Below are 13,135 nucleotides of genomic sequence, written 5' to 3'. Positions count from 1 at the left end.
AGCACATAAACTGACTGCTAGCATCACCTACTCTGAGGTAATTTATTTGACATCTTAAAAATGCAAAAATTTTTAATTTCTGCTCTCTTCTCTACAACATCTAAAATAGATGCTACGTTACCCAAAAAAGAAAAAAGAGAGGAAAGAAATGTAGATATCTATATCTAAATACTTACCTTGATCCCATCATAGGACCTCTTCCATCCTTGTCATATCCCCCACGCCCTCTACCTCCTCCCTGTGACCCGCCATATCCTCTATTATCTTCTCCATACCTACTCATGTCACGACGGTCATCTACAAAAAAGAACATGATACATAAAAAAATTAATGACCATTTGTCATTTCTGACAAAGGCATCCCATAACATAATCCTAAGTGGCTCTTTAGGCCACATATTATGTCCTTTGGAAAATGGCATATGTGCACAGAACTCAAATGCAAGTCATCAAAAAACCATCTGGAATTTAAAGTTTGAGAACTGCAGCAGCGTCAAATACTACTCTGCTGGTGATGGAGAATGATGAGTTAAAAAACATCAGGTACAAGAACCCCAATAAAGATGAAAAGCAAAACCCCAATTTTAAAAGTTACTCTCTATACCTTAAATATATTTAAATGTAAAGCAAGCACAGACAAGGACTATCTGGATTTTCAATCTGAGATATTCAGTGAATGAGCTTTCTTTCTTTCTTTTTTTTTTTTAAAAAGATTTATTTATTTATGTATACAAGCACTGGGTACAGTCAGAAGCGTGGGAGGGTGAGAGAATTCACCAGAGCCAGAGCAGGGAACAGAACAGGCAGACGGACGAAATACACTGCTGAGGGGAGCAGCGGGCGTGGCAGGAGAGGTCTGCATGCCATGTGGGACCCTCGCTGGTGGCCAGGGATTGAACCAGCAGCTTCGCAGCCCAGTGCTCAACCGCTGTGCCACCAGGGAGGCCCTCAGTGAATGAGCTTTCCACTTTATATTCATTTACTTATTCATCCAATTATTCAGCAAATACTTACTGAGTGCTTAATAGAGACAAAGCAACACAGGTACAAAAATGAATTAAGACAGAACGTTTGCCCTTGAAGCATTTATTTTCACTGCAAGGACAGATTTCTAAGTATCAGTATGGGATGATGAAAATGCTACAGAAAATAAGGGAAAAGAATAACTGGTCCTTCTTAGATGAAGTTAGAGAAAGCTAGTATATAGGGTCATAATTTCCCCAAATCAAGTATAATACCGCTACCAAAAGAACTAGTAGTAGCAGCATTGTCAAATGATCAAAGTTGACTATGACAACAAAGGAAATTCATGTAATCAGCCATAAAAAGTCAAGTGACCATTTGGGAGTCTCTAGAAAAGTGCATAAATAGAAATGGAATAAACTAGGTTTGATAGCCATGAGAGAGCACCCTAAACGTTCACAAAAAGGTAAAACCCTGTGTGGGTCTTTTAATCCAAAACTCACCATACAAACACTGAGGAAAAAAAAAAAATAATAAATGTCAGTATATCTTACCTTGTGTGTGGTGGCTATAATTTTCCCTTTGTGAATGGTAGGACTGCTGGTTTTGATTATAGGAATCATGCTGCTGATCATAATTTGAATGCTCGTCATATGAGCCTTGATGCTGATCATAACCTGACTGCTGGTCATATGAATCTTGTTGACCATAGTTTGACTGGTCATATGAAGGCGCTCTTCCACCTTGGCTAAAGAGAAATCAAGAATTTAAGAGATTTTGTAGAAAGATTATGTTTACCTCTGCAAGTTAACAGAGATGAGACAGAAATAAGAGGTCTGATCAGCTACATATAAACCATATTTAATACTACTTTCTCATGGGAATCATATAGCTGTTTTTGCTACAAAATCTTATCACAAATGGAATGACCTACAAGGACTTCACTATCGTTAAAGAGGTGCCACTTTATGAGAAAAACCACATGCCACCTTTGAAAACTACTAAACAAAAAAATCACCATGGTTTTTACCATCTTCTTGAATTAAAAATAAAGTTAACGTTCCACAAAGTACAATATGTCCTATTCTTTAACAAATACGCCACAGGTGCTGACTGAGCCCTTTTAACAGTTATATTGAAAGGGTAATTATTAATTTAACAACATTACCTCATAATATTTTTGTAACTATTTTCTTGGTAGTATCTTTAGAACCTACAGTACATTCTTCTAAATATTTTCAATGATAGTAAAAATTAGGAAACAGTAATAAATCATCCAGACTTTAAGTCTTTTGAGTTAAAGGGAGAAACTGGCTTTGTGATACCATTTTTTTATCCTGAAAAGTCTGACTACTAAATACTAAGATTGTTATTCTATGATCTCTGGCAATTCAAAAAGAAAATTCTAGTTATGTTCTGAGCAATATGACTATTAAATACCTGCTCTCAAGATGGGAATGCTGAAAGGAATACTTAATGGATGAGTTCTAATGTTTACTTAAAAAAAGAGAACAAAAAGGTCTCATAATTTAATAGTCACATCTTATTCTATATCAGATTAGAACAGCTAATAAAGTATGCTCCCCAACTCACCACAACACAACAATGGTCTTAGATCTACCCATATGTAAGTCACACTTCCAAAAATGCACTCTTATTTATAAAAGGATTCTCCTTAAATTTAAAACTAATAACAGGGTTTGAAGAGTTAGTTATTCCTTCTAATGTAACATTACTTTTTCTTCTATTATTTCCTTTATTTATTTTGCATAGAAGAAGTGGAATGTAGGCCAGGGGTAGGAGGGGGTGAGAGATTCACCAGAGACAGAGTGGAGCCAAACAGGCAGATTTACTGAAATTCACTGCTAAGGGAAGCAGCGGGCAAGACAGGAGAGGTCTGCTGCACCTTATGTGGGTTAGCTCCTTGGCCAAGGATCAAACTCAGGCCATAGTGGTGACGGTGCTGAGACTTAACCACTAGGCCACCAAGGAGGCCCTTTCTTACATTATTTCATACGTTAGTACTCCACTTTGCACTTTTCAAAGCACATTCATATCTGTAAGACTAATATTTTGAAGTCACAAATCTTTCCCCAATGCTTTTATTTTATGAATTTCACTTGAAATAATCTTCACTGCAGAGAAAATACTCTTGATCTCAGTTGTTGCCCTTTTTATTTTTTTTTTAAAGATTTATTTACATACAAAGATTTATTTACATGCATACAAGAACTGGAGTGTAGACCAGAGGTGCGGGGGGTTAGAGGATTCTAAGACAGAATGGGGAGCAGAACAGGCAGACTGACTGAAATACACTGCTGAGGGGAGCAGCGGGCGAGACAGGAGAGGTCTGCTGCGCCATGTGGGTAGCTCCCTGGCCGGTCGGGGATTGAACTTTGTGCTGCAGAGGCTGCGGATAGCTTCACAGTGCTGTGCTTAACACCTTGGCCACCAAGGAGGCTCCAGTTCTTGCCTTACTTTTAAGATGTGTAATTTGACAGAATATGTAATCTTAACTTCACATCTCTTAAAATGGGAATTATTGTTATTACAGTAGTATTTGAAGCTCAATTAAGTGAGATAATATAAAAGCATTTCACAAAATATAAAACACAATTTTTTTTTTAAAAAAGCAAGATGTCATTATTAAAATTATTATCAAGTATGGGATCTTCAAATTGGAAAATTTTTTAATTTCATAAAATTTGTAAACTATTCAACTACCTGTATTACAAATAAAACATATTCTAGGGTATCTGATATATGTGGGGAGTTTTGGCACTTTTTTCTGTAATAAAAAGTAATACATGGGCCTCCCCAGTGGCGCAGTGGTTGAGCGCTGGGTTGCGAAGCTGCCTGCAGCCTCTGCAGCGCCGGTTCGATCCCCGGCCACCGGCGAGGGTCCCACATGGCGTGCAGACCTCTCCTGCCACCTGCTGCTCCCCTCAGCAGTGTGTTTCGTCAGTCTGCCTGCTCTGCTCTCTGCTCTGACTGGTGAATTCTGTCACCCTCCCACGCTTCTGACTGTACCCAGTGCTTGTATAAATAAACAAATAAATAAATCTTTAAAAAAAAAAGTAATACATTAAAAAGATTTAAAAATAGGAAGAGAAAAAGGTAAGCATTGAGAAGTCTAATTTGATAGGTAGGTACTTTTAAAAATTTAATCTAAGGTATAAAGAAGATGTCCAGGGCCTCCCTGGTGGCACAAGGGGATAAATCTCAGCACTATGAAGCTATCAGCAGCCACTACAACACGAGTTCAATTCTGGCCAGGGAGTTGACCCACATGGCACAGCAGACCTCTCCTGTTTCACCCGCTTCTCCCCTCAGCAGTGTATTTCAGTCAATACACCTGTTCTGCTCCCTACTGTCTCTGGTGAATCCTCTCACCCCGCCCCCAACCCACCTCCCAGCTCTTGTAGGCATAAATAAATATTTAAAAACAAAGAAAAAAGATGGCCAATCTTTTTAACATTTAAGTCGTGTTTATATACAGCTAAACAATAATTTTACAAACAACACATTCTAAGAATCAAATGACAATGCTGTCAATTTCCACATTCTTAAGACAAAACTGTGAGATTCACACTATTGCAACTTTTCAGGAAAAAATATTTTGTTAAAGCTAGGATTTTTTTTGATTTGTTGGTTTAATACACCAAATGTTATTTCAATGCCCGACACGCTCAGTACTTTTACTGTTTCCTTACCTTGATGGTTCCGTGTTTTGCTGTCCTTGGTTATTGTAAGATTGCTGGCCGTATGAACTCTGCTTCTGATTCTCGTAGCCACTGTAAGACTGTGAATAACCTAAAGATTGGAAGGACATGCCATTTAGCAAAGGTTCTGATTTTCTTAATTTCTGAAATAGAAAATTTAAGAAACCAGTCTAACCTGATTGGCTCTGTCCATAACTGGAGTAGCCACCATAGTTCTGTCCATATGAGGAATCTGCCGCTTGCCCATAACCAGAATAGTTCTGAAATTTAGGTAAATACAAGTTTTGTCACCTGCTTAAGATAAAAATAACTATTTAAAAATACAATTTATATTTTAACCTACTTGTGGTGCTTGTCCATAACCTTGGTTGCCTTGATTTCCATAGGAAGAATAACTGTAAGATAAAAATACACTACTTGAAAGAAATGTGCTAAAACTTAAATGCTTTTAAAGAAGTCTATCTTCATTTTAACTCAAATACAAACTTCTTTTCTGAGAAACTGTCAAACTGCTTGGCTCTTATAGTCTAAATCACAAGGTGATAACCAAAGACTCTTAAAAACATAAAGTCACGCCTAGACCTCCTAAATGTAAAACACCAAAAATTTTGTTTTGACAATCTCCCACAGATAAACAAAACTTCACCAGAGCTAGAAAATCCCAAGAGAATTATACTTGGGGCAGGGAGGTACGGGGAGGGGAGGGGGGAGGAGTAAGGAGAGTGACTACATGGCAGCAAGACCCATAATAAATATCTGAAACAGAAAATGATGGCCTCTTAAGTTAGAATTTTAATCAATTTAGCTATGTTTTGACAGATTAATTTCTCCTACCATTTATCTTAAATCTGTCTTCAACTTCCTAAAAAAAGGCAGTGTGGCACTAAAAGTCCAATTTTAATGCCTCAGTAATTTAGGTATGTATATCTTCAGAGTACTATCATAGAATGAAATTATACTGTATTCCAAGTCATAGCAGAGCCTGAAATGGAGTAGTCTGTTATTGAATGAAATAACAAATGTACATTCCTCAGATTTGAATTTAATTTTATAGCGTGTAAGGTCTAGCAAGTCAAAAACAAACTTTCTGAACACGTCAAAAATTAAAACATTTACATTAGTTTCTTTTTAGTATTTTAGAGGTTATTACATGCTAAAAGAATTTAACTTTATAAAATACTTCTCACTGAATAAACATTTGCTAGATGCCTACTATGAGGTTAGCACTATCTTATGAAAAGAAAAGTCAAGTCAGTTTTTATGATGCTTAAAATCTGATGACAAGAGATAACCTGACATTACTCTGAATATACTGTACTGAACTGTAAAACATTTATTTATGTATAAGTTGAAGCCTACATTTATGCTAAGAGTAGCCTATTGCATGCACACATTCGCATAAAACAGAGTTTCCATTGTGAGCATGGTAAGGAGTTTGTAGAGCTTCAAGAAAATCTGGTCTGTGAAAACCACATTAGTATATTATATACAATAAAAAATAAAATGTGTTTTTTCCTAATTATCTGTTACAGTTCAATTTCTTAAATCCTTTTAATAAGGATTTTTTTTTTTAATTTCTGAAAGAAAATATAATCTTTACAATACTTAGAGGATGTGTTTTAGTCTCTAGGGGTTATCTATTTTTCACTGATTCTTTAAAAAAGAAAGAATGTTTTATAGCATGTATATATAGAAAGGCTGACTTCTCTGTGAGAAGCAAATATTTAGCTCTCTTAAGTCAATCAGATATCAAATCTCAAGAGGGAAGCTTACATTCATCTTTTTCTCAGTTCTACTTTCTCATTGTATTATTCAAATGTATATATACTTTACCTTTGCTGCTCACCCCCGGACTGACCGTAACTTCCAGAATCTAAAACACATAAAAGGAATTTTAGATCTTATTTAAAATTACGCTCCCTCAAAGACTGACTTTAGCTCTTACAGATGTACTAAGAATGTATCATAAAAATGCAAAGGAGGCAAAATTAGAAGTTAAAAACACACTGCAAGAAGAAATCTGTACAAATAATACCTGCTTTTTAAAATAACTACATCTTTTGACAACTCTATTCTACAATCATGCCCTGATGGTCACAAGAACGAAGTGAACCAGATGAAACAATCAGTGGAAATCCATTCTTTTAACAAAAACTCTAGTTATCCTTATATGCAAAAAGACATCTGTTAAAATGTACCAGGACTAACAAGGGAGAAGACATGATTCTGACAAGACAAATCCCCAGAATTACATTTACTTGTGTATCCTCACCAGCCCAACATGTACACCATTCCCCTGTACTGGGTTGCTTGAGCGATCACGAGCAACAAAAACATTCCAAAGACTGGTTAAAAGCAGCTAAGTTACTTGTTTAACCACACTTTACTGAGCTTTTAGGGCCATGGCCAGTTGGTATATGAATTTAATGATACCTACACTCATTGCTCCCTTTTTAACAAGAAAAACTACCAAGAGAAGCATGAATTGAAAAATGTCAAAAAAAAGAAAAATTCAAAATGTCAGTTATATCAAAATTATTAAGTTCAACCTTTAGGCTTCTACTCAGTCAAAAGAATAACCTAAGTTCATTAGTGATAAGAAAAAAGTACTCAAATACTCTCTCAACTGCAAAAAAAAGACTGAGTTTCAAACTGCTAACCATCAGGCTCAACCTCATCCAATCTGAAATGAAACTTGTCAAACAGCTCTGAAATCCCACTAAAAATCTTATCAATATAAATCTGCAATACAAAAACACTATCACTGATTGTTTTAATGACATCAAATTTGCCACGCGTCTGCAGTATAGAAGATTCCCAATCAGACTAAATATAATTTTTAATTATAAGAATACTGAATGAAATGCTGACACAAACTACTTCCAAGTATGAATGAAATAAATTACCTAATATGAAAAAAATTAAACATCACTGCCATAATCTTGACAATGACTATAGATTTATAGCTAACAACCAAATAATAAAAATAGGCAAAGGATACAGAAACTGGACGCATTTATCAGAAACTGGTAAGAGGGAAGGAAATACATGACTAACACTTAAGATATCCTGGGGATGCCTGAAGTCTTCCGTTAAGCTACATCCCAAGACCGTCCGACGCCGGCTCTCCCAGTAACATCATGGAATCCAAGATCTCAGCATATTCCTCTTTGGCTCAGGCAAAATTCTAAGTATACAAGACCTAAATCATGTGAGTCTGTCTGAAATCTATTAAGTTTTAGTCCTTAATTATAAGCCAGTTTTCAGTTCTAAAATCTGACTTACTTAACTGATTTTAAAAGTCCTAAAGATAAAGAAATGAGATACTGGCCAATTAAGCCTGGCCTTCAGATACTTGAGTGATGAAGTTACGGCTGTTTCATAGTCATCAGAAAAAAATCAGTTTATAAATATTATTTATGAAATTTCAAACTGCTCATTCTAGTTGACACTTGAGACTTCTCTCTTGGACCCATGAATTACTTAGAAGTGCTTCCAAATAGAGTATAAGGTTCTCTTGTTTTTGCCTTCTAATTACATTCCACCGCAGTTAGAGAAGGTACTTTCTATATTATTCCTGGTATTTGTTAGGATTTGCTGGGGTTTTTTTACTTTCCCACCTTGTTAAGTACTTTTATTTGTGTAAATATCCCCTATGCACTTGAAAAAACTTTTTTCATAGCTGAAAGAATTCTCAGTGTATGATGCCTGTTAGTTTTATCATTCCTATTCTTACTAATCCTTGGTCTGCCTGATCTATCAATTGGAGGTGTGTTTTTTAAATTCTTAACCTTAGATTCGCCAACATCTTGTATCTGTTTTGTTTCACTTCTATATTTTGAAGCCATACTGTTAGGCACATAAAGTACAGATTTCTATCTTCCAGGTGAATTTCCTTTTAACATTACATTTAGACTATCACTAAAATATCCACACTGTTTCACTGCTAACAACTTATCATCCTTTGGGTTTTTGCCTGGTTAGCCTTTTTTCATCTTGATACTTTCAACATTATTTTTTGAGTATATCATTTCTGAACATCATTATACATAGATCATTTTTCCCAAAAGTGAAATATTTGTCTTCCAACTGGTGTTTTAGTACTTTAATTATTGTTACTTTTTATTTATTCCTACCAACCTAAATTGGAATTTCCATTTACCATCTTTCTTTCCCACAAATTGTATCATTTTTATTCCTTATTTTTCCTCTCTATTGCTTTAGAAGTTACACTTTTAATTTCTGCTTTTTCAGTTACCATTCACAATTTAATGATTATATTCAATTTTTAACATAAACTCTTGACAAAGTTCAAAATTATCTTCAACCTCCTTTAGAATTTAAGAATCTTAATACTCTAATGCCAATCACAGCTTTCACCTGTCATTTTGCTTCCATTTTTTTCCCTGCACCTTCTGCTTCCACTTTTTGAAAATCTCTAAATATAACCACTCTAATCTTTAATATTCCAGTTGATTTGATTATTGACATTTGTTTCCTCTATGTTGTTTTTGCATTCTCATTTTCCCCTTCTGAATTTATTCATTCTTTTGCAAAGGCCTGAAAATGGTATAGTATTTATTTTTATTTGTATAAAAAATTCAAAGTTGATGGTTGATTTCCCTCAAATTTTCAAGGATCACCTCATTTTCCAGATTCTTAAAACCTCTAAGAAGTCTATGAATATTACCACTTCCCTATTCCCTCCAGATTTGTTACTATTCTTTATCTGCAGTTTCATATCAATTTAATTTGAATTTAATTTTGGCTTGAGACTACTGCTTGACTTAAAACATCCTCAATTTTGAAAAATTCTCAACTATTAGTTTTTCCCCAATTTCTGCTTCCTGAACTCATACTAGATGTGACAGGAATTCTCAACTATCTTCTGTGTTTCTTAATCTTTCATTTTTCATCTTTTATCCTTCTGAAATATGGATAATTATATCACATTTATCTTCCACTTCACTAAAGACTTGCTAGTCTTATCTGCATTTCAATTTATTGATCTTTTCCACTTAAGTAAATTAGACTTTGTTCTTTTTCAAATGTATGCGGTCTCTCTTCATAATATCTCGATTTTAGAAGTGATCCCTTAAATCCTTTATAACTTAAAATACCTTATTGTCTTTCAGATTATCTTTTAGGAATTCTAATTTGGTTTGCCACTTATTTTTGTTGTTTCCTGGAGTCATTTCAACTTTTCACTCTATTTTCAACTTTTGCAAGGCATATTCCTTGTGACCTAAGCTGTTAAACTGCCTCCAGAAATCTACTAGGAACCCCAAAATTACCGTTCAAAACCAATCCTTATGTTAATTTCTTGTCTTAAAGTAGGTTTCCTGGACCCCATAACTAGTTAAATATACACCCAAATTTTACTAACCACAGGTCCACGGTACAAATTCTCAGACTTGTTTCCACTCAGGGTCCAGGTTTCCTTGTTATCTCTATGCTGGTGTAAGACTTTTCCTAGTTCATTCCTTCACTGAATACAGTCTTTAAACATGTATGTAAAGGTCTCAGCTACCACTAAGGTAACAGGCATTACCTCTTGTCCTTTCACAGTTACCTGGGCAATAAAAGCCAAGTCTGTAAATGATGAGACCTACACCCTCCTCTCCAGGAAGCCACCAAAGTTAATTCACACCTACCACACTGGCTCTTACTTCATTTTGGCAGTTAGGATTTGCCCTTTCTTTTTAGTAATTTCTTGCATTTTTAGGCGTTTGTAGATAGAGGATTTTAAAGCTATCATGCCTTGCCATGTTGCCACAGTGAGAATTATTTTGACATTTATATGTATAATTTATACTAGACTTGTAATTTTAACTGGAAAGGTTTCATAAAATTCACATTCGTAAACAGTATTTGAATGCCTGATTTACAATATCTGTAATTTTGATTTTCTTGATTAGTGTTTATATTTTATTAGGTTTATAAGTTTGCCCTGTCAGACAGCTGGTGTGGTTAGGTCAATTTAACAGATTAAATTGTATAAGTGTGTCTGAAATGTTTAAAGAACTAATTATGTCATTAGTTGTTTAGGGGCAGTTTACCGTTAAATTTATTAGTTTAAACATTCATCAAAGAACAAGTCAAAAGCATTATTGTTTTTATACAAAGTCAAAAAAGCATTTTATACACATATTTATAAATAAACTTAAAGATTCTAGCTTTAAATGGCTTAATTCAGAAGCGAGCAATATTTAACAGTTTTCACATGAGAAAGTCAATCTCAATATAAAAATATTTGCATTACAAAGTGACAAATAGCTGGCATTTGATGATTTGTAAATCAGTACTAATGGTCAGATCAGTTCACACACATGACACACTAAAAATTGACAAGGAGTACACCCCTAAACGTTAACTTTCCACAAAAGCAACACAACCCTATAAAAATAAGCCACCACTTCATACCAATAATTATGTTAAAAATCAAGAGAGTCCAAAAGTGTTCTTAGTGAGTATAAGCATTGAGACTTGGTAACTTTCTCCATGAAGGTAGGAGACTCTTTTATTTTTTTAAACCACGATGGATTACACAAGCTCCTGACAATGTACTTCTAGAGTTTTACCAACCTCATCCCAGTGTATGCACCTGACAAAAGATATTCCACCAATGTCTACTTTGGGGTAAGAAATTATTTGTTGTTTGGGCAAGAGTTGAAGAGAAATTGAAAGAAATGCTGAGCAGCTACTAGCCTCTTAGATGGGATACCCTCTCTCCCAAAACACTGATATTCTGGCACTTCAACTTCAATGTGAATCACTTAAGTTTTTCATTTTCTGCAACCAGTACTGCTAATGTGGTCACATTTTTGCATCCTTCTACAAAAGTGGATTACTTCAGGGAGGGAGGTCATTTTACTACTAACAGGTTCTCCCTTTCAAAAACTGTCAAGACTGCCAGTCGGGTCTTTGCAGCTTGTGATGTAGTCCAACACCTGAGGACCGGGTATGATTAGCTAAAACGGCTCAATCAAGAGGACATTCACCCTCCAGATTTTATATTCTGGCTTAGCAGGATCTGAACTGGTGGCCTGGAGAGACCAAAGCCTCTTTTCCTCTTCTACACAACAGGGCACTTCTATCAACTGAAGTGCTCCACAGAAGACTGCCTTTTCTTTGGTCTGCATTTTGGAAGGTAAACGCCACACGTGCCTAGAGGGGCCTACAATAACAGCAAAGGCTCCCTTTCCAGCTCGCGAAGGAGACCAACCAGAGGGGTCGAGAAGATTGGCAGAGAAGGGTGAAAAGGAAGTTGAATTCAATGGAAACACCCCCACTTCAATCCTGGGGGTTACTGCAGAGAGCATGCCGGATCTCGCGTAAGGCAACGTCCTTTGAAAGGGCTCCCGGAGCGTGAAGGCCCCCACCTGATGAATGGGTGAGTCAGGAAGGCCCAGCTCCACTTCACGGATGGGGAAACTGAGGTACGAGGCGGCGAGATGACTGGCCCGAGGCCTCGCTGAAAGATCCGAGGCGGAGCGGAGAACCAGAAGCACCGATTCTCTCAGGCCGATGCTCTAATCACGGGCTCCCCCCGCCCCTAGGATGGCGTAGACGGCCTCCGCCCCCCGATTTACACACCCTCCCCCGGGGGCGGCACGTCTCCTCAGGTTCCAAGGACAGGGCCGAGAGACACAGGCGCCCGCGGCGCTCCCGCCGAGATTTGCAGACGGAGAGCGTTGGGAGCGTGCGTCCCTCCAGTCCAACATGGCGGCGGCCGCGGCCGCCCCCCCACCCCCAGCCTCCCTCAGGGCCGGAGGCGCTCCCTCAGGGCCCTCCGGTGGGCGGGAAGACGGCCCCACCCCGCCAGGCCCCTTCTCGCTGCTGCCGCTGCTCGCTGAAGGAGTCACCTACCCGACATGACTAACGGCCGCGGAGCGGGGCCCCCAGAGCCCGCCGAGAACAAGGAATACCAGAGCCAGGCGGCGCGGCGGCCGGAGCTGAACTGAAGGCGGCACGGCGGGCTGAGCCGACTGCGGGCCCGCGGCAGCCAATCAGGGCACGGCGGGCGGGACCACCGCACCACGGGAGGAGGGGTGGTTCTGTACTAGTACCGGCCTCCGCCCCCTGAGGACTTGAGGTTCCCTCTCTGTTCACCCCTCTGTGGACGGTACCATTATTGAGAGGGAATTGAGAGGAGAAAGTACCAAGGCGGCCATTTGAGTGGGGGAGGAAGCTGAACTACTCGCTGCGTCCTAGTGACTGTCGTATTTCTCCCTGTACGGGGGCCGGCAGAATTTGAAATCGGGGAGCACAAGAGAGGAGAGCTGGCAAACACAGACTATTTGTTGGCAGAGACCTTGCGTCCCCTAATATTTCGAATGGTATGCCCTGGGTCGCTCCGCTTTTGCTGAAGAAAGCCGGAGCCACCCGGGGGCGTTCGGAGTCGACGTGCTTGGGGACGGAAAGCTCTGACACCTGATCGCCTTCGGTTTG

At 38.0% G+C, this 13,135-nt stretch overlaps 1 protein-coding gene across 1 annotated transcript in view; it reads right to left on the bottom strand.

Annotated features, from left to right (window-relative positions):
- TAF15 (TATA-box binding protein associated factor 15) overlaps nt 1-12,663 on the bottom strand; it is a 28,312-nt gene extending 15,649 nt beyond the window's left edge. The window contains exons 1-7 of the mRNA XM_037491711.2: nt 12,554-12,663; nt 6,518-6,557; nt 5,028-5,079; nt 4,860-4,944; nt 4,676-4,775; nt 1,517-1,710; nt 177-297 (exon numbers count right to left, since the gene is read on the bottom strand). Of these exons, the coding sequence (XP_037347608.1) occupies nt 177-297; nt 1,517-1,710; nt 4,676-4,775; nt 4,860-4,944; nt 5,028-5,079; nt 6,518-6,557; nt 12,554-12,560 (599 nt within the window). The 5' untranslated portion in view covers nt 12,561-12,663. The remainder of the gene's footprint in view (nt 1-176; nt 298-1,516; nt 1,711-4,675; nt 4,776-4,859; nt 4,945-5,027; nt 5,080-6,517; nt 6,558-12,553) is intronic.
- Between the last annotated feature and the right edge of the window lie 472 nt (nt 12,664-13,135).

This window comes from Talpa occidentalis, unplaced genomic scaffold (assembly GCF_014898055.3).
Source record: "Talpa occidentalis isolate TD23 unplaced genomic scaffold, MPIMG_talOcc4v2.1 talOcc4.7, whole genome shotgun sequence".
NCBI classification, from domain to species: Eukaryota; Metazoa; Chordata; class Mammalia; order Eulipotyphla; family Talpidae; genus Talpa; species Talpa occidentalis.
This window is presented reverse-complemented; position numbering and strand designations above follow the sequence as displayed.